This window comes from Lutra lutra, chromosome 4 (genome assembly GCF_902655055.1).
Source record: "Lutra lutra chromosome 4, mLutLut1.2, whole genome shotgun sequence".
Lineage (NCBI taxonomy): Eukaryota > Metazoa > Chordata > Mammalia > Carnivora > Mustelidae > Lutra > Lutra lutra.
In genome coordinates this window covers 109,056,316-109,078,422 of record NC_062281.1, presented here as the reverse complement: position 1 = coordinate 109,078,422, position 22,107 = coordinate 109,056,316, and the positions used below count along the sequence as shown (strand labels likewise).

Sequence of the window (22,107 nt, the reverse complement as noted above, 5' to 3'; positions counted from 1 at the left end):
CCCAGGGGTACAGGTCTGTGAATCACCAGGTTTACACACTTCACAGCACTCACCATAGCACATACCCTCCCCAGTGTCCATAATCCCACCCCCCTCCCGACCCCCCTCCCCCCATCAACCCTCAGTTTGTTTTGTGAGATTAAGAGTCACTTATGGTTTGTCTCCCTCCCAATTACATCTTGTTTCATTTACTCTTCTCCTACCCCCTTAACCCCCCATGTTGCATCTCCTATCTCTCATATCAGGGAGATCATATGATAGTTGTCTTTCTCCGATTGACTTATTTCACTAAGCATGATACCCTCTAGTTCCTCACAGCTTTAAGATAAAATAAACAGATAAGTCACAGTCTTATCTGCTTATTTTATCTTATCTTCTTGCTCTGAGGCCATTAGCAAAAGTACAGCAGGGTCAAGACTCAAGGACCAACTGACTGAGCAGTTACGAAGGCTATAACTCTTAAGCAGAAAAGGACGCAGTCTCATGGTCATGGTCCCAAGTGCTCATGGGTAAATAATACATAAAATAAATCACACGTCCCTTCTCTCCAGAATATCTTTTCACAGGATGACCTTTTCCAAGAGCACAGATTTTGTCACATTTGTTCCTTCTTCCTTTGAAAGTAATGTGATAAAAACACATTCCCTCTACAGGATTCAAAATAAGGGCTCTATTTTTAAAGCCTCACAAAATTCTTTGTAGAGACACATTATATGAAATAATTCACTCTTCAAAAACCAATTTAAAAATAGGGACATAAAGTAAAAATTTCAACTAGGCTTTTTTCCTTTTCTAGAAAAGCATATCAAGTTATAAAAATGCAAAACTTAATCAAGTTTAAAGCTTTTTCCTTCAAATAAACTAAGTAATAAATTAAGCCACTTTGAAATCTGCCTGTTATTTGATCTCATAATTGTAGCATTTAACAAATTCTCCTAATATGGATTCTATGATTTTATACATACACACACATACATTATACGCACACGGGAAAGTTATTCTTTATATTTTATTAACTGAACTGCAGCTGTTTAAAGATTAAAAGCAGTAATGGCTGTAGCTTAACTTGATACATCTAAAAAAGTGAAATTTCCATTTTCAAAGCAATTCTTAAATGCCCTTAATATTGGAATCGTTTCCATGTTGCCAATAGCTGATGCCACAAACCATGATTAGAATTTCAGATGTATCCTATTAGCACGTTATTTTGTTCAACAGTATTTCTTCCTGCTTTTTACTACATAGTGTTAACTTTATTAAATGGGAGAATAAGATACCAGAGCCCAGTGCATTACTCTAATAGTCATTTAACTGGCTTCCACATCTCTTCTCATCAGTCTGCACACCACAGCTTGAACAAGCTTCCAAAACTCCAGGCTTTATGTCACCTTGCTGCTTAAATTCCTCCAGTGAACCCACTGACTTCCAAATGGTACGCACAGACCCCGCACATAAAATCTCTTAGGTCTGAACACACCCGTTCTGCCCTGTACCACCCCAACTGCACCTCCACCATTTTCTTTCTTTGTCTTTTCCCCTAACTCCATCCTCACTCAGTGCTCTAGTCATACTGGACTTAGTCTTCCCAGAACCCCCACATCCATCTTCTTTCTCCTGCCTCTGGGCCTTTATAAATCCTATTTTCCCTATCTGAAACATTTAGCTCCACAGCACCTTGGGAAACAGAGGATATAAGTGATGTGTAATCTGCTCCAGAAAGCATTTCCTATCTCCCAAAGCTGGGTTTGATATACTTACCTCTACTATAACACTCTACACATTTGGTTTTAATTATTTACCTATGCTTGAATTTTTCCCTAACCAGAAAAGAACAGGTAAGCACACACACACACCTACCCACACGAGCTATATAAAATACTGGCTGAACGTGAAACACAATAATGTGGAAATACTACAAACAACTTTCTCTGTAGCTCACAGGGCCCTCTTATCTTAAAACAAAAATTCTGAGGGCCTAATATGTCTTTTCTATTATGTTTTGCTGATCTCTTGGACACCCCAACTCATTCACTGATTGGTTCATGCCAGGTCTTTAATCCTTTCCTTCTGTTGCTTTCAGTGTCCACATGGATTACTGATCTAAAGTCTCTCAGTGCTTTGATTGTTTCATCTCTAATTAATTCCTCCTTTAAACTTCTTCACACACTCCCATGACCAATAAGGAGCAAATGACACCAATATATAGCGTGGAAGAGGGGGAATGAGTCCAAATCCCATCCCTGGCACTAGCATCTGTGTGATTTGGACTGCTTTGCCCCTCAGTTTCTACATCTGTAAAATGAAAATAATAAAAAGTATTTACCTAAGAGAGTTTTTGTGAGTTGGTATTTGTGACAATGCCTTAGAACAGTGGTAGGAAAAACTATGCCTATGAGTTAAGCATTTCTATTTTTGTAATGGTACAAGAGATACGAATGGTTCTATTTTTACGCGGTTAAAAAATCAAAAGCAGTGTAGTATTTTGTGACATGCAGAAGTTATACGAAATTTAAATTTCAGCATCCACAAATAATGTTTGCACTAGACTACATCCACACCCATTCATTTATATTGTCCATGGCTGCTTTCACGCACAACAGAGTTGCTTCGCTGTGATACAGATCGTACGGTTCACAAAGGCTGAAATATCTAACATGTGGTTTCTTTTAAGCTGAGTCCTGAAGGATGGGTAGAAGTGTATAAGTATAAGCTAAGAGGAGGGTGACAGAAATATCAGATATGCAGCATGGATACAAGACAGCACAGTGTACAAGGAAATGAAAGTAATCACGGTTGCCTGACAAGACTTCAACACTGAATAATTATTAAGTGTCCAAACTCTCCCTGCATGCATCATGGAGGACCTCTTGAGAAAAATCAGACCTCCACCATGGAGATTCACAGCCACAATCTCCAAGTGAAACACTGACACTAACTCCTATTTCCCCAACCCCAAATGTAATGCTCCAGCTGATATAAACTCTGAGTTTCTAAAATATTCCTGTGCTCCCTTTATTGGGAATTTTTCAATCCTTTCTCAGTTGTCTAAGGATAGTGACTGTTTTTCAATCCTGTCTTTGGAATCTCCCAGAGAATTTTTACAACATAAGAATGCCTGAGTCCTGTGTAAGAACTAATGACTAGAATGAAGCAGGGAGCAGGGAGCGGGGGTGGGGGGGGCATCCATGTTTTAGAAGTTTCCTAGATGAATCTAATGGGTGGCCAGGATTAGAGCCAGGTGATCTGACACCTAATTAACCTTTTTTTTTTTTTTAAAGATTTTATTTATTTATTTGACAGAGAGAGAGATCACAAGTAGAGAGGCAGGCAGAGAGAGAGAGAGAGAGAGTGAGAGAGGGAAGCAGGCTCCCTGCTGAGCAGAGAGCCCGATGCGGGACTCGATCCCAGGACCCTGAGATCATGACCTGAGCCGAAGGCAGCGGCTTAACCCACTGAGCCACCCAGGCGCCCCTAATTAACCTTTTGATCTCAACTCAATCATGACTTCCTTCAGGAAATCATTACTTATCTCCACCAGGCTGGGTTCTGTGATCCAATCATGTGATCCCAAGTACCCTATATTCCCCTTGGATAACTCTACATTCCATTTTGATACTTGCTTCATTATCTCATTCTCACTCAGGCACAGTGTATGTCTAAACTCCCTGTTATGGACTCATTCCACCTAATCTCCCTCCTTCTCTCTCTGCTAAGCTTGTAATGTACTGTTTGATGTCTGCCTCCCTTGATAGACAGTAAACCCTCTGACAGCAAACATCAGCGCTGTTGATGTTCACTGTAGTCTTCATAAATAACATAGCGGCTGACACATAGTAAATAATCAACAGAAATATGTTTAATGAATGAATGAATACATGAATCGAGGAGCAGCTACACCCTGCCTCAGAGCCAGAGTTTCTTTCCCATCAGTCTGAGAAGGAAAACGAATGTTAGAAATGGCCTTTATAAACAGCACCTTAAAGAGCTTCCCAAATCGGATTCTTTCCCTTTGATTCAAGTGTGGCAAGAACACAGTTCTTCAGTGGCCTATATAAAGTGATCCTTCCCCATTTCTAGGGAGTCACTTATCCTCATATTATACCTCACATCACAGGCTGCATATGAAACATAACATTGTAGGGAGAAGTAAAAGTAAGCTAAAACACAGAATGAGTTATAAACGATCTCCTGGGACTCCTGGGTGGCTCAATCATTTAAGGGTCCAATTCTTGGTTTTGGCTTACTTCATGATCTCAGGGTGGTGAGATCGAGCCCTGTACCAGGCCCCAAGCTCAGTGGGGAATCTGCTTGTCCCTCTCCCTCTGCTCCTCTCCGCACTTGCACACACACACTCTCTCTCTCTCTCTCAAATAAATAAATAAAATCCTTAAAAAAAAATATTGGGGCACCTGGGTGGCTCAGTTAGTTAACCATCTGCCTTTGGATGATCCCAGCGTCCTGGGATGGAGCCCCACATCAGGCTCTCTGCTCAGCAGAAGTTTGCTTCTCCCTCTTCCTGCTGCACCCCTGTTTGTATTCTCTCTCTCTCAAATAATTAAATAAAATCTTAAAAAAGAAAAAAAAATGAACTTAAAAAAAGAATTAAAAATAAAATCTCCTACCCCGTCATTAAATGCTTTGCTGCTCTAGATAAATATCAAAAAACTAGGAGTGCTACCATGTTCATGTAGTGGTGGGATGTAGGACTAACAAAAGAAAAAGTGAGAGTGAAGTGACTATTATTATAATTTAACTATTACCAATACCTTGCTATATTTAAAATCACAAGAGCTCTTAATAAAGTCTCAAATGGACTCTTTAGGATAGGATATAAGTGGATATGACAAGTGACTAGGCAACAATTAATAACTCCATTTCTATACTTAGAACTGCCCAACTTCTAATCCATGTTTGCCCAACTTCTAATTCAATTTCTAGTCCAAGCACTTACTATCTGCATGACTTTGGGTAACCTACTTACCCTCTCTCTAACTTAGTTTCTCCAACTTAGACTCATTTTGAGAATTGAAGAAAATAAGGCATTTTAACCTCTTCCAACACACAGTAAACACTCAGTAAAAATACTATCTAAAAGCACTATGTCCTTAAGTTTTCAACCATCTTGAACATCTTTAATAGTTCCAATGAGCATCACCCATGTTTCCCCCCAGAGTTGTAATTCACTTGATTCTTGCTACCCATTTCCCTGACTACTTCGGGGAATCTCCTTACAAATGAGCAGAAGACTAAACAGGTTTCCATCTCTAAAGGTCCATCAGGTATGGACCATGACAATTATGTAATGCTGAGCAATCTCTCCAGCATGTTCTTATGTTATCCCAAGTACATACAACTCCAGGAAATTGCCTGGAACGTTGGTAGCTTATGCAACCGGATAGGTCTCAAATCCCCATCTTCATGTTCACTGCTCCATCACTGCTCTATAGCACAACCTGACATCCATATGCTCTCATTAGCATTTTCTCCTTTTAATAATTTTTTGTATTGCATAGACATTAACATAACTCTAGATTAAATAAAGCAACTGTGATATTAGCTATTTATTAAAATATTTTAGGGGTGCCTAGGTGGCTCAGTCAGCTAAGCATCTGACTCTTGATTTCAGCTCAGGTCATGATCTCAGGATCGTGGAATCAAGCCACATGTACAGAGCTCCGTGCTCAACAGGAAATTTTCTGTTCTTTTTTTCCCTCTGCCCTTCCCTCCCCCACACTCATGTGCTCTGTCTCTCTCTCTAAAATAAATAAATAAATCTTTTTTAAAAAACTAATACTTTAGTGTCTTACCTTGGGTACTATTTCTTCATTTATTTCAAACACATATATGCTATACACCAATTTTGTATTGCAAACATGAATATTAAAAAATAAAACACATTGACCTAAAGTCTTTCATGTTTAAAAAAAGAAGTATGAAAGTTCATCTTTAAGTGACTGTGTGGCACAAATAATGTCAATAGAAATCACATAAATTTCCTGTCCCAACACAATTCTTTGCAGCTGAATAATTAAACTTTTGTCTGTATTCTATAATCTAAACTTTGTACTCAAAAAAAGTGTAAAATGGGAGAAGTGAACTGCTTGAAAACATTAATAAATTTTAAACTTATAAGATTATAGTTGCAGAATTTACACTAACTACTCCCGGGCATGGGTAGTATTTAAGGTTCATTTTACCCCCATGGGATTCTATAATAAACCTACATGTTTTGTCATTTTTAAACCTATTTTTTTTCCACCAGTACTTCAATTTATCAATTTATTTTTTTCTAATTTCTTTATTAACATGTAATGTATTATTTGTCCTAGGGGTACAGGTCTGTGAATCATCAGGCTTACATACTTCACAGCACTCACCATAGCATATACCCTCCCCAATGTCCATAACCCAACAACCTTCTCCATACCCCCTACCCCCAGCAATCCTCAGTTTGTTTTTGAGATTAAGAGTCTCTTATAGTTAAACTTATTTTTTAGAGAGTATATTTCCCTTCAGGAAAAAAAAATGAATAAAATAAACTTAAGTATCTCAAGGCTCAAGTTTTTTATGGATATCTTACAAAAACTGGGTATTTGATACTCAAACCAAGAACAGCATCAAATTGAGAATAACATGGACAAAGACATCTGTAAAAGAATAGCCTGCAGTTTTAGGAATTTTGTAGTTAATTTCATCAATACCAGGCACCTAACAAACCTAATGGTAATACCATTTCAGAAAACAGACACCCAATGACCAAATGTAAAGGTACTTCCTTACAATCCCATGAAAATATCAGCTTAAAAAGAAGTCACTTACACAGTGAAATTCAAGATTGGAATGATCAGGGTAAAAGAAATACACAATGAAATATTCTGAAGTAGAAGTAATTGAAAAATTGTGACTCTCACCACAATCCACTGTATCCACATCTCACTATTGACTGTTTATTCTAATTCTGACCTGCCCAGTGGTTGAGAGATATGTGTGAACACTGTAATTCTAGTTGAGATTTAGTATTGATTGGGAATAACAAATAGATCTGTTTTGAGTATCAGCATGTGTGTGCATTTCCTTAACAATATTATTCTGTAGTTGCTTTTATGTCTTCAACTTTAAATATCTCCCATCTACTTTTTAAGTAACCACAAGTCCCACATTATTCCCCTGTTAAACCAGCTGAACAAACTCCCATTATTACGTCTATACAACTATAATCTCTTAGAACAACTGAATTGATGTGCATGATGCTCATCAAATAAGTAAAATGCTTTTCTATGTGAAAGTTTGACTTTGACTATGTCTATACATAAAATAAAGTTAAAAACTATCACAATTATGTGGATAAAAATGGCCTAGAAGCTACCCAAACGCTTTAAGGCAATATTTGTACTCCTTGTACTTTAACAACATCTAATTCTACATTTGATAGAATGCCTTAAGATAAAATCTCCACCTTAAATTTAAGTAAGTCGTTACTTTTTATAAATGACAAATATTTGAATAGTTCTAAGAAAAAAAATAAATCCTAAATGAGGGTCAGGGAGGCATGGTTTTTAGTATCAAATTAGAAAAACAGGAAAGGCCTCAATAAGGAAATAACGTTTGAACAGTCTAGCAAGGCATAAGAGGCTTCTCTATCCTGATATTTTAACAGCATGGCATTCTAAGCAGAAGGAATAGCAAGTGCAAAGTACCAGAGATAGGAGTCGCCCCAGAGGGGAAAAGTTGGAGGAAACGCAAGGAAACACTTAGGTCTCCAGTAGAAGAAATAAAAGGGATATTAGAGATGAGGTCAGAGAAATAAGGGGGAGGAAGGTTGAAGGCAGATTGTACAGGTCCTGTGCGATGTACAAAGAGTTTAGATTATATTCCAGGTGAGATGGAAAACTACTGGAAGTTAAGGGAGAGGAGCAACATGAACCAACGAATTTTCCAGACCACTGTGGCTGCTGCGTTGAGAACGGACTATAAGGGCACTAGAGTGGAACAGAGCGCGGAGGAAACAATTGTGATCCTTGAGGTATAAAATTTTGTCAATTTTGGAATGCTGAACTGAGAGATGAAGTACTGGGTCAGATTCTGGATATATTCTGAAAACATAGCAGATAGGGTTGCTGATGGGTTGGATACAGAGTATGAAAGAAGAGGAGTGAAAGCTATTCTTGAGTATTTTAGTTCGAACATCTGACTGATTGTGTTTTCATCAATTGAGCTGGAAAGATTGTGAGCAGAACAGGCTTCAGGAAGAGTTCTAATATTGAGGTTTGGGTATGCTAATTTTGAGACAATTTAATACATTCCACTGGAAACGGCTGAATAGGCAGTTGAGTATATGAGTCTGGAATTCAGAGAAAAGATATGGGATAAAAATAAAACTGAGTGTTGACAGCCTATTAACATTATCTAAAGCTATAATTAGTTAATTACACTTATTTGAAAACTCTGATATAACTTTCTGTGAAAGAAATCATTATGACTTAAAGATTATAATAAATATTTTACTTTCTCAAACAATCAACATATGGGGCGCCTGGGTGGCTCAGTGGGTTAAGGCCTCTGCCTTCAGCTCAGGTCATGATCTCAGGGTCCTGGGATCAAGCCCCACATTGGGCTCTCTGCTCAGGGGGGAGCCTGCTTCCCCTCTTTCTCTGCCTGCCTCTCTGCCTCCTTGGGATCTCTGTCTGTCGAATAAATAAATAAAATCTTAAAAAACAAAACAAAACAATCAACATAGAGATCTTTGTCCCACATATGAATCATCAGAAACAAACAAAACTACTTATAATTTATGTCCTAAAACATGCTACAAGTTGGCTAATAACAAGAATGATCACATATAAGGCTTAAAATGTTAGGCTACATCTTTTATAAACATGTGTACACATTTTGTTTAATGTACTCCCTTATAAAACAGGAAGATTATGAATTCATACGTGTTTCAATTCCATAATGGCCATAACCCTGCATCAAGTGTGACTTAAATGTACTAATTGTCCTGGAGAATCCCAGGTGATTTTACAGTGGGTTGGCTATTCCAGAAAAAGCAGTATGACTTCAGTTCCCTGGTTACTTGTCAGAAGATCCAGTGGTTGCAATCAAAGGGAACCACCTAGTATGGATAGATAGCAAAGTAGGTATTGACTCTGCCAACTTAGCAGCATGCCTGTATTTTTTAATTAGTTCCATGATTCTGTACCATGCAGAAAAAAAGTATCCATACAGTTTCTGTTATGTGGCCTTCTCCTAACCCAGCGCTTTTCTGATAACACGCATACCATACTCCATGACAGTAGACACAGGCATACTCTTTCTGTAGTCAGGGCACCTAACACTGACTGCACATAGAAGCGAGTCATTTAATCTTCACGGTTATTGAACAGCCTCAATCCTGAACTCTCTTGTATCATAAAAAGCTTCTATGAGCTGAAAACTGAAAGCAGAAATAGTATCACAACTCTGAGGATGGTGAAGGAAAGAACAAATGCCAATTGAGGATGTGATACTTAAAAAGCTTGGCATTCGGGTTTACAAGTGGCCAAAGCTATTAAAATGTTTATAATTAAACTCAAAACTCAAGTTTCAATACAAGCATTTGACTTTAATGTTGAGAAAAACAACATTTGTTGGCATTTAGTTTATTACATGGTGTAGAGAAAAGGATTTAAAAACAAAGCATGATCTCTTTCATAAGCAGTTGATCTATCCAAATCAGTTGCAGAGTCACTCCTCTTGGGTAATTAGGTATTTATCCCATGATTTGCACACAACAGATAAATAATCTTTTACTTAACTTCCAGTGCCCTGTTCTACAAGCTGGATATGTTCCCATCTTTGGGTGTATTTATTTCCTGATACAAAAGATTCATAAACCCTTGGATGTATAAATCTGTGAGGTTTATAAAGCACTTATACTTGGATTCTGTACAAAATCTACTCAATCAAAATCCACAGAGATGGGGCTGGAAATGATTGTGATAGCAAGCCAAGGCTGATTGCCCCTGTCTTCTTGACTTTAGTATAATCCCTTGCTTATGAGGTCATCAATCCATATGATAAACATTTATTGGCCATCTATTCTATTCCAGGTATAGTGCTAGAAGCCTGAATGAAAAAGATGCATTCCCTGTTTTAATTTTAGCATCACAAATATTCAGTGATAAATATTCAGGTTTGGAGTAAATATAGTGTGCTTCAGAATGTTATGCAAGGTCAACTACCTCCGTCTTTATGGTTGAGGAAAGGTATTCCCTTAGAAGATAATATCTAAATCCTAAGTAAAAAGCAATGGTAAGTGGTTTGGAAGTGTTCAAGGTGGAAATCATAGCTTGCTCAGAGGCAAAGCAGAGACTGACATTTTCAGGAAATCACAATAATATCAGCAAAAGTCTGTTTGATACATTTCTGTAGACACTGGCAATAACTGAGATATATACCAGCTTATATCTCAGGTTGTTAGGGTACTGAAGAGCAACTCATTAGGGCTTTAACCAACACTTTCACTTCATTCAACAAAGATTTATCCAATACTATGTGACAGGCTCTGTTCTATGTGCTTGGGACACACTAAAACAGATAAAGATACCTATCTTAATGATTTTAGCGTAACTAAAATACACAATGGATAGGAATAGGATCTAAAAAATATGTTACATTCTTCTAAAACAATTCTACAACTACTGTCTCTTATCAAAGCACTTGAAACTTTATATACTCCTTGCTTAAAGATGGCATTTCATAATATAATTATAATACATGTATAATATGCAAATTATTTTCTAGAATGAGTTTACTAAAATAATCATAAAGCAAAAGTATAGATAGGCTGCTCTTTCTAATATTATTAAGCAAAATCAGAAATCCCTAACAACATACAAAACAGATAAAAGTTTCAAAATGAATATATGCCAGAATTTTCCCAATTAATACTTTAACAGATTGATACCACTCTTGCCTTAAACTTTCTTGTTCACCAGCAGACAGTGAAATGATGATTTATGTTGCTGTCAAAACAAAAATATGGCTTCATATGGTGTTTTTCTCTATGAGATTATTATGTTAAAGCAAACTACAATTTTAGAAGCAATATAGGCAATTGGTAGCTTCAAATATTTAGAAGTGTCTTTGAAGAGAATGTGCAAAATCTGTTCTCCAAATGAGGAAAGCTCGAGGGATATCCCAATTCATTCACTTATAGAGAAAAAGAGAAGAAAGAGGGAGGGATGTAATTACTGCTAACGACAAGACATGAGTATGTTCCTTCACACCACTCCCAAGTTAACTAGGTTTAACCTTGTTCCAGTCCACTGGGCAAAGTTAAGAAGATAATTTGCAATCTAAATAGTGACTGTATTATATCCTGTGCATTCTGGCATTCTTGGTAGACCCTGAGGACAAAAATAAAACCAAATCATACTTACTATCTCCCAGCAACTCCTACAGGAAGACTAACAGATAAATGAGTAATTTTTAAAATAATGGTACTTTTTTTTTTTTGCAAACTATGTATCTTTTAGTTACACTCTCCCAGTTGATTATATTCCAAACAGCTTTTAGATAACCAGATCTGACACTTCTATACTGAAAGTAATAGGTATACTGCCATGTATCAGTCTCCCAGAGTGGATAAGACCTGTGGTTCCTTGCAATGGATCCTGATTAGAACCAGCAGCAATTTGTAAGTGTCCTTATTACTTAATGAAACCAAGTCAACCCCAATCTGAACCTTGAATGCTAACAGATACAGCTGTCAACTTCTTCTTAAATAAGTCAGAGGAAACAAAGTAACGTTTGTTGGCTTCCAGAAACAGCCCTTAGCTTCTACACTCTCCTCAGAGTTTAGGTTTGTTCTTAAAATGGTAAGAGCGCTATGGCCTCCACCACTGAAACTAATGCAGGCTGAAGAGCTACCTGAATTGTAACATTGCCTTTTGCCAAGTCCTCTTTAAATTTCTCCTTGGTAGCTTTCAAGTTACTCGCACAATTGACATGGTGCTTACTGTGGTGCCTTTGCATGATTTGTCCATTACTGTTAAGCCCCAGGGCACTATAATCATAAGTCAGGGAGGCTGTGTGGAAACATTAGAACACACGATAAAATAAACATGAGCAAACGATCAAAAACACGGGCTCTGGAACAAGACTGTCCAAGTTCAAATCCTGGGTCTATCACATAGAAGCTGTGTGACCTTAGGCATAGTAATTAACTTCTCTGTTTTTCAGTTCCTTTATGGATAAAGTGTACATTTTAATATTAGCGTACTTCCAGGGCAATTGTCAGAATGAAGTGAGATTCTACGTGAAAAGTGCTAACAACAGGACCTGGCACATAATAATAAGCATACATTTAGGGTTAGATCTTACTATTCTATCTGCCTGGAGATATGAAGCCTGATCTAAATCTTGAAGTAGGTAAAGACAATTCCTAGATGGACGAGAAGGGAACAGATATTCGAGGGAAAGAGAATAGTGTGTTCTAGGACAGGGAAGAATACTGGCAAAAGGTTTAACATGGCTGAAGGGCAAGGTAAATGGGGCCAGGTCTGTGGCAGGTGGGAAATAGCTGGTCATCAGTAGGGACATACAGAGGGGTCCCGTCCTACAGGCCACTCTAGATCATGCTAACCCATTTGCACAATATATTTATTCTCAAAACCAGCTAAGTATTCTGAAGACTCATCAGCGTTCAGAAAGAAGAGTGACAGGAGGGTATGCTCCACTGTTGACACTAGCCTAAAGAGAGAAGTCAGGGAAAATAGCGGTACAATATGCATGGCTCTTCCTTCTCCGCAGAGCTAATAGGAGCACGAAGTACAAACTGCTTTCAGAGTTTCTTATTAGTTTTGTCGGGAATTGCAACCTCTGCCCTTTCTGGCAGTCATCCTTTTGGGAAGTTGTTTGCGAAGAGCTGAGTGGGGAAGGAAAGCCAACCATCTCACACAGTGGAAGGTTCACGCCTGTAAGACCGGATGCCAGTTTACCAGTCAGACAGAGGAAGGAAGCTTCCACTGACACTCTATGCGCTCCAGTTCTATGAATAGGGACCTTCATTTGCCTGTACAGTACAGGGCCATTCAAGAGCAATTAAATTTGTTTAAAATAAGAAAGAAATGCTTTTTACGGAAAAAAAAGAAGGTTTGAAGGGATTGCAAAAGTTGATTGTGCTAAAGCACTTTTACACAGGTTTGTTTTAGTTCTCAATTGTCAAGTCGTATTTAAGCTGGTCTCTTACTCTGAAATATGATAACCTTTCTTTTCTCTGAGTTCTTTCTCCTAAATTAATAGCACTGTCTCTAATTCCATGCGCAGCAAGTAAAGAGTTTATTTTACCAGATAACAGTAGGTCTGGTGATCAGCCAATGTCTAAAGAACCAGTAGCCAAGTCAGTAGTAGGCCAAAGACTGCAACCAACAGACACTGCTCACTAAATCACTTTAAAATCGGCTTTCATCTTCTCTACCAGCTAGTATTATCCAAGTCGAGTTTTGAGACAACAGAAAGTACAAAAAAAAATGTCTACAAAAATAAAATTATATTAGGGTTTTGCAAGAAAAAGAAATATATATAGTAGACACATTATAATACAGAAGACAGGTTAAAAAGAAAAAAAATGTTTATATTCTGAATTAAATTGCAAGAGAAATTAGAAGAAAAAAGTCCACATTTAGGGACGTCATTAGTGTATACCAAAAGCTACACTGAAATTTGCATTTAAAGTTGCCTCTACAGGGAGAGAATTTAGGGAACACTGCAACTTTTTATAGCATCCATGCATACCTCTCTTTCTTCTTTGCTAAGGAGCAAAACTTCACTGATCAAAAACAAAGTTTGGTTTCCTCTCACCACTCCCAGCTCAGGTCACATTTCCCCAGTATCAAATGAGGGAAGTGGAGGAGTAAAAGCAGAAATGCAGATAGCTCTCAGCGCCCCCTCTGTAGTTGCCTTGAATTCCTAATGATTACACCAACTGCCCTTAATTATTTCTCCAAAGGTAGGAGGAAAGAAAAGTGTGTTTAGGATACAATGGAATTCTGGCTTTTGAATAGCTAAGTATAATAATTAAAAATGATATAAAATGATGGGGATAGCTCAGTACTTATAAAAACCTATACTCATATAAATTGCTAGCATTGATCATGAGTATAAACATTAGATTAGCTTCCACAGTATCTTCTCCAGGATCCTAAGGACATGAACTGTTTTCCCTGAAGATAGGAAAACTCTTCATTTCGTGGAAATACTAGATCTACCATTGTTGTTGTCAGCACAACAAATATCATGTAATCTCTTAGGAGTGTCTACTTCCCTATAGATTAATGTTCCATTTATTTTTGAGGTAGAAGTTGTATATGTAGTCTCAGATGCTTTAAAAACAATCCAAAAGAAAAATTAATTGGAATTTGCATTACTAAATGCTCTCCTATATTTTCCCAGAGTTTGGCACTTGTTTGTGAAAAGATTATCTATTCAACAAACAAACCATATCAAGTAATAATCAATTCATTATCTGGTTTAGGACTAAAACCATACATATGTACAGTATATACCATCCAATCAAACTAAAATGAACTTGGAAAGCATAGAAATTTGACATCATTTATAATAAACACATAGATATGTTATTAAATGAATATATTATTTGAAGTAAATAATTTATAATATATTTATACTATATAAATGTATAATTTCTTAGCTTCTTGAAAATTTGAAGTGTGCCCGGTCCTCCATTAACAACTTTAGAGTACGTAAAAAACTACGTTCCTAATCCAGCAACAAACACAGACAAAAAATATTTTATAAACTATTATGCTTTCTTCTCTGATACCGATAATCCTAAGAATCACATAATTAGGTATATTAATAATATAAATGATCAAAAATCACCTTTCTCCAAACTCAGGAAATTGAGGAATTTTTTAACACATTCTACAACTCTGTTTCCTGTCTGATTTTCTTTAAATCAATCATTTTCACTTAATTCATCTTCTCACTAAACTCCAACATGTATAGTTAGGCAATATTTGGTCATTCCGTAAAGTCTCAGACCCACCATTATTTGCAGATATTTTTACCACTATTGCACACCTTCACTATACTTACTTAGAAAAACACTGAATATTATGGAAATACTTTTTATGTTTTCATGAAAAAAACCATTCAGCTAATAACTTTTCTGTGCCTTGGTTTCCTCACTAATGAAGTGAGAAGACAGTAAAGGGAAACAATCTCTACAATAATTCCTATCTCTAGCATTCTCTTAAAAAAATCTAAACACCTTTCTTTCTTTGAAAAATTCAGCTTTTTATTACACACTCAGCCAAGCTTGATTTGAGTCCATTCATTATCATTCACTACCAAACAGGCAATGCTTCAATAAATTAACCAGAGTGAGGAGAGTTTTTTCCAGAAAAAAAGCAAGTTTTAAAAAAGAAAGGTAACTGTTTAGTTTGGGAGTTTGTTTTGTGTTTTGTTTTTTATTTTTTATTTTTATTTTTTGTCAGAAATCCTACCCAAGAATATGAAAAGAGATTCATGTTTGCCTTGCGATATTTTAGGGATAACTTAATTTGAATAATATGCTCTATGTTAGTCACATTGAGGCAAACACAGAACCTAAAATATTAATTAAATAAATTATAAGTCATTATACTACCTAGGTATATACATTTCTCACTTGCAACTTCACAATTTTGTTAAAAAATATGAGAATACCTCTTAGAGAGTAATTTTTATAGAGTCTCAGTTAAGTATTTATTATGAAGCAAATTGTCACTTTAAGATATTAAGAAACTTCATTTTAAAACCAGTAGACAATTCTGGGAAAGTGTCTATTATTTAATCGAATATATATGTGGCTCCTAAGTCTGTGTAAAACAAACAGGAAGATGCTTCTCATAAGATAGTTGGTTTTCGTTACTGTTTTTCTATCAGACTGTGTCAATTTTTATTTAAAAAATAAGAGGAAAGACAATACAGATACCCCTAGTGGACACTGCATTTGTTATCAGAAGTGTATCTGACCTTTTAACTGATTCATGATTACGTAAGCACAGGGACAAACTTGATCTCTTTGCAAATTGGGTTAGCACATACTCTGGAAGCCAGCACCATTTCACCTGCTGATCCTGGGCACTCAAAACACTCCAGCAAGGCTCACTGTTGTCACAATTGCTGACAAACTCTGAAAGGTGCTCATAAAATTAATCAGCTTTTTTGCAAGACACACTAGTGGCTTAACCACCGAAGGTTGAATACCATTTTAACTAGTAAAAAATGATTCAATTAGATACTATTTTTCTTAGTATTCAATTATAGCTTAACTTATTTTTAGAAGTCTTAAAACCATCACTCTGAACACAATCACAACACAGTCACTATAAATTTCAGGTAAATCTCAGGTTCTGTCTTAATAAGCAATTGCCAAGTTGCTAAATCCATAAATTTCTGAGATAAAATATTTATGTTAACCACAGGGAAACAGATAAAACATAATATTGAAGTTAATGCAAATGAATAATAAAAATAACACTCTTTTATACTAAATCATAATAAATACTCAAAAAATTTTAATAGGCATGTTAAAGATGACCAAGTTATAGAGTTTGGATTTGCAAAGTAAAATAATATGATTCTGTGTGAGAGTATAAATTTTCTTTTAATTCACTCACTCCAAAAACTATGCTTTGTAAGGTAGATGTTTTAGGATTCTAACTACACTTCTTTTAGAATCTAATTTATTATGAACCCAGAACTCCTTAAGACTTTAATGTCTTAAATCCAAGAAATACAAATTTTAGATGAAAATAGGCTGTTTTAAATTACCTTTCGATTTAGCAACCAAATCACACCCTACATCTCACCGACATCATAAATTATAGTACATAATACCTTTATTTAGGAACTGGAATGAAATCATATTCATTGTTAGTTCAATTGCAAATCTACTGGCCACCCTAAGAACTGAACACTGGATTTATTTTTTCCTTGTGTGATGATTCAGGCTAGTGTTTCCTTTTTAAGCATTAGTATACTATTACTTCCTTTTTAAAAGTTTATTAAGTGGAAAAAATGCCAACGAGAGTAGATTTGTAAATATTACTTAGTGGGAAGTAATAAGCACCTAGCAAGTTGATGACGCGAATACCGAATCTTACAGTCTGATCATCCAAACACTCTTGTAATGTTTAAGACATTTTGTCAGAAATGACAAACAAAAACAACATATGATCCTTAAATTTTGCTATTTCCCACATTATTTGGCCTTAAAATAATAAGCGGTGTTCTCTTTCCAGCATTTACTTAATGTGGTACTGGGATGATTAAGTGTTTCAGGTCTGAAGCTAGATTGAAAAGAGACAATTTAAGCACTACAAGTGTAAAAATTTGACCTTTCTGATATCCTTAGAGTTTTAAGGAAGGCCAAATGTGGAAAAAGAACAAAAATTTTCACTGAAATAATCCCTGAAGGTCTACAATGGTTCCTCTTGAGTTTATATTTCATCCATCTTCACTGAAGAGAGTTTGGTTTCTATACTTTTAAATTAAGAGCTGGCATTGTGATACATTTGTCCATATGTGTGTGTAACAAGCTGAAAAAGAAACGGTAGATCTGTACTTTCTTAACGGAGTGTCCTTTTCCAGCATCATTGTAGGATTTTTAAGAGGCCCTAGGTTCTAAGGGAGATGCTTAAATTCCAAATAATAAATAATACCAGCAGAGGGCAGAACTGCTGACAGAAATGACCAACCCAGCTGGTGACCAGGTACCAAAGGTAAAAAGCAAACTTTTGATGGATTCCACTTTCAAAGACTCTATCATTTATCCTTGAAAATATTGAAATGAATAAATTAAAATAATGAGCACAACTTGTATCCACATTGAAGCAAAATTTAAATTTGAGGCTCTGACTGTATTTACCAGGGAAAGCCAAGAGGAAGACTAATCCAGCACTGCCTGCTACTCAGGAAGGTGAGCACCACGAAGCTTGGGGAAGGAATACAGACCTGGTTTCCCAGAGTTCGACCTCCGGGAGCGCTAATTCCCATTAGGGGGAACTCAGATCTTGGCATCTACCAGGGCCAGACTCAGGTTTCTGCTAAAGCCCGCGCATTTGGAATTGACAACGTATTTCTCCCTCAGCCGATCCTCGCCACCCTCCTTCCTACCCCCCACTTCTCTGTGCACTCGCGACAAAGCTCGTTTTTCTACTCTAAACTGTTTGGACTCCGTTAACTCCAAAGGCCTTTGCCCGCCAGTCGTGTCTACGGCACCTAACGGACCGCTCCAGCCAGATGCCTTTGCGGGAAAGGGCGGGGGAAGGGGAGGGAGGAGGCAGAGGGGAGGAGTGAAGTCGCTCTCCCTTCTTGGGTACTGACAGGGCTGCGGTCTTCTGAGCAGGTCTGGTCATTGAATATTTGGTGGTGCCACGTAGGAGCTTTTCCTTACCTCTCCCCTCCCACCCCATCCCAGGCCCCCTCCTCTTCCCTCCCAATCCCTATTACTCCTCTCCACCCCGTTTGCTTGGCGAGTTTCATCATTCTCCAAGAGAACTGCACGTCCAACCTGCAAGAAGAAGTGGGGGTTGGGGGTGGGGGTCACAGTGGAGAGGAGTGGACTGAAATTCAGGGAGCCGTGTTCTCCCTATCTTCCACCCATTCTTTATAAGCTGCCAATTTTTTTTTCCAGTTAAAATCTCTTCAAAATCACACACACACACACACACACACACACACACACACACACACTTCTCAAGTCTTCTAGATTCATCACCTCTGCTTTCTCTTATATCCCGAAAAGTAAAAGAGCCTGTTTCTCACTTTGTTTCACACAAAGAACTTTATCAAGGTTCATTTTATACCCTTTCTCTATATTTTCTCCTCAGCTCACCCTTAAAAAGATATTTCCATTAGTTAGAATCTGAAGAAACCAGAAGATGTGTTCAAAGGGCAGTCTAGGGACTATTCCTCAAACAAAAGCTTTGTACAACTGCCCTTGTGTTCAAGGTAATATTTTTCCTCTTTTCCAAAGACCGCTGAAAAGTGGTGAAGGGCATTTCAGCAGGCTCTGTGCCTGACAGATCTTTTTTTCCTGCTACCTCTTCTCCCATTACTGTCCCGCCTACATCCATCTCTCTCTCCAGCCTTCACTTCAACCTGGTGGCAGCTACAATCTGGATTTCATTTAAGAGAATTGTTTTGGGGTTTGGGGGGGTGGGGGTAGGGCGGGGGAGGAAGCGTAAAGAGGGGGAGGGGCGCAGAATGACAAAGACCGACGGCACTCTCCCACCTCCCCAAAACCACTTTTTTTTTCTTACCTCCTCTGACCTCTCTAGCCTGGAAGAGGAAAGTCAGTGCGAGGGTTGTTATGGTGAAATTCCAGAGCCACCGTTTCGTTTTCCACCTAGAGGACCACCGCTCCATCTCCGGGCCCCGCACTCAACTGTGAACTCAACCCACGAAACTGCGATTGCAGACCAACTTCGTCCCTTCCAAGGTATCGTCGGGGGTGTTTGCTACACAGCCATTGAGGTGGGAGAGGGGGAAAAAGTCAAAGGGCTTTTTCTTTAAAATTTGATGGTTTGCTTCCTTCCTGTGTCTCGCCCCCTCCTCTCCCTCTCGCTTGGCCCCGCCGGCCGGGACCCTCCGATCCGTCCTCTGCGGGGCCCTGCCTTCAGACTGAAGGCAGATGAGGGGCTTCGACCGAAAATCTGAGAGGACTGCGTGCCCCTAAAGGCTTCATGCCGTCAGTGGGCCGGACGAGAGGCTCTGGGCAGCCCCCTCCTCCGCCCACTCCCCTCCCGCGCCCCCCTTACCCCGAGAGAAACTGACAAGCCGGCTGAGGGTCAGACCCAATCACACGCCTCTCGGGCGGCCGCAAGCCCGCCCCCCTCTCCTTCTGCCCAAGAATCAGGACTCTGGGCAAGCCCAGCCCACCAACCACCCCCCATCTCCCCTCTCCTCTCCTCCCTCCTCTCCTACCCAAATCCCCGAGAAGAAATGGGAGGGAGTTACGCGGGACGCGTGCTTGGCTCCAGCACTTTGGGAATGAAAGGAATTGCAGGAGAGCCCCGGAGCCCACAGAGTTTTCAAGGAGCTTCTGTATTCAATAAAAACAGCTACTTGTCTACTTGCACCCGTCTGTTAGCCTCTCGTTCGTCGGCGGGGGAGGGGAGGAGCCCAGCGACTGATTTGCCACACCGCTGGAGTTCTGGGCTGGCAGCCGTAACCTTATCCTTGTGCAAAAATCTGCTTCTTATAGCAGACCTGGAACCAGAAGACTCATTGCTCTGCCTGCTTTTATTTTATTTTATTTTATTTTATTTATTTTATTTTTGAACTGAGAACTACAAGGGACGAAGGTGAGATGGAGGGACCTAAGAGGTCAAAACCCCTGATCTTTTAGTGAAGCTGTCCTTCGAGTTCTGAAACTGACAAGTTTCTGTCTTAAATGTTTAAATTCTGCACTACCTTCATTCAGACTCTCATCTCTTAAAGAGCTGAACGGTACTCTTGAGGCAGGAGGAGAAAGAGATGTATGGGAGCTGACATTGAGGGGGTGAGTAATTTAATTTTCCAGCTGATTCTGACTTGATCTCAAATGAGGGGGCAAAAGGGGAGGAGAAAAGACAAGGAAGGCAACTAGCTGAGATCTCCAAGCGTTTAGGCCCACAGCTTCTGTAAATGGTCTCAGAGGAGCTGAAAGCATGGGCACTCCACCGAGAAAATAATAAAGGGCATGTTTCTAAATTCCTTCTATTTACCCTTCCTCGAAATGATAAACTTAAACCTGGAATATAGATTCCCTGGTCATTTTTTCCAAGCTTAAATTAGTCCCTCTTTTGGCTCCTTTTTGTTCCTTAATATTTCCTGAGATGTCTCTTTCAAGAATTTGCTGGAACAGAGCCCAACAAGGTAACCTGCATACATTAGGCACTCAGTAGAGATGGACTGAGTTAATGAATACATTTTTCTGTTGACAAAGACTGGACACTTTGACCAGGGCCTAGGCTGAGTGTTTAAGATGTTTCAATGCTTAAGGATTCTGAGCTAAGTTTATGAGGCACGTATGTCCATTAATCTCTAGGAACCTAGCTTTCTGTTAGTTATCAAAATATACCTCATGATCCATTAATTGATCAGATAATCCATGTATGTGGTTTAGAAGTTGGAAAGAAGGTTTTCAGAGACAAGATGGAGGCCCAAGATGGAATTGTTTAACAACACAGATGATCATGGCATATAAAATGGGGAAAGCAATTACTACTAAAGCAAAAAATACCTACAACATGACTGTCACCCTCTGTGACAAAGAACCATTCCCACATTAAGAAGTTTACCTCTTTGATAACAGTTTAAAACAAACAAATGAGGGGCGCCTGGGTGGCTCAGTGGGTTAAGCCGCTGCCTTCAGCTCAGGTCATGATCTCGGGGTCCTGGGATCGAGTCCTGCAACGGGCTCTCTGCTCAGCAGGGAGCCGGCTTCCCTCTCTCTCTCTCTCTCTCTCTGCCTGCCTCTCTGTCTACTTGTGATCTCTCTCTGTCAAATAAACAAATAAAATCTTTAAAAAAACAAAAAACAAAAAAAAACAAACAAATGAAAACCCCACTTTATGTTGGAAATGCTATTGGCAGAATCTTTGGGATGCCTTATACTAGCTGCAGAGAAATATCACCAACTAGCTTTTCAGATTCCAACTCAAGTTGCTAATATAATTTCATAAAATGATTACATATTATATTGTGTTTAAATGTGGAAAGTACAATTATAAATTAAGAACCTTATGATGGAAATACAGGTCAATTTACCATCTTAATTATCCTTCTCAAAATGAAAAATTTGTGTGCATTTTCAGTTACTATACTTCCTGAAACACGATTTTTCTGTTCAATTCTTTGTAACTTTCTGAACTTGTTTTACAGGTCTTCTCCTAGATGTAAAAGAGCAAAATAAATACAAAGTTTAAAATATGTATCTGTGAAGCTGCCAGATTCCTGAATCAACTCAATAGCCAGAGATAGTTAACAACGCTTGCAGCAACATGTAAGAGTGATATTCCAAATTGTTTCTCATTAGCTCTCCTGATTTACTGAGAATTCCATGGCCTGATA

The 22,107-nt window shown here is 38.3% G+C and overlaps 1 protein-coding gene and 1 pseudogene across 3 annotated transcripts in view; both read right to left on the bottom strand.

The window, feature by feature from the left end:
- COL11A1 (collagen type XI alpha 1 chain) overlaps positions 1-19,826 on the bottom strand; it is a 208,297-nt gene extending 188,471 nt beyond the window's left edge. The window contains exons 1-2 of one of the 3 annotated variants that reach the window (XM_047727896.1): positions 19,812-19,826; positions 19,314-19,332 (exon numbers count right to left, since the gene is read on the bottom strand). Coding sequence is in view for 2 of the 3 variants with exons in the window: in XM_047727894.1 (XP_047583850.1) it covers positions 19,314-19,419 (106 nt within the window). In the remaining variant the exon portion in view is untranslated. Of the gene's footprint in view, positions 1-16,020; positions 16,094-19,313; positions 19,782-19,811 lie in introns of those variants that run through there. The other 2 variants (XM_047727894.1, XM_047727895.1) reach the window with 2 other exon arrangements.
- LOC125099100 (superoxide dismutase [Mn], mitochondrial-like) lies at positions 9,373-12,051 on the bottom strand (annotated as a pseudogene).
- Positions 19,827-22,107: the final 2,281 nt, after the last annotated feature.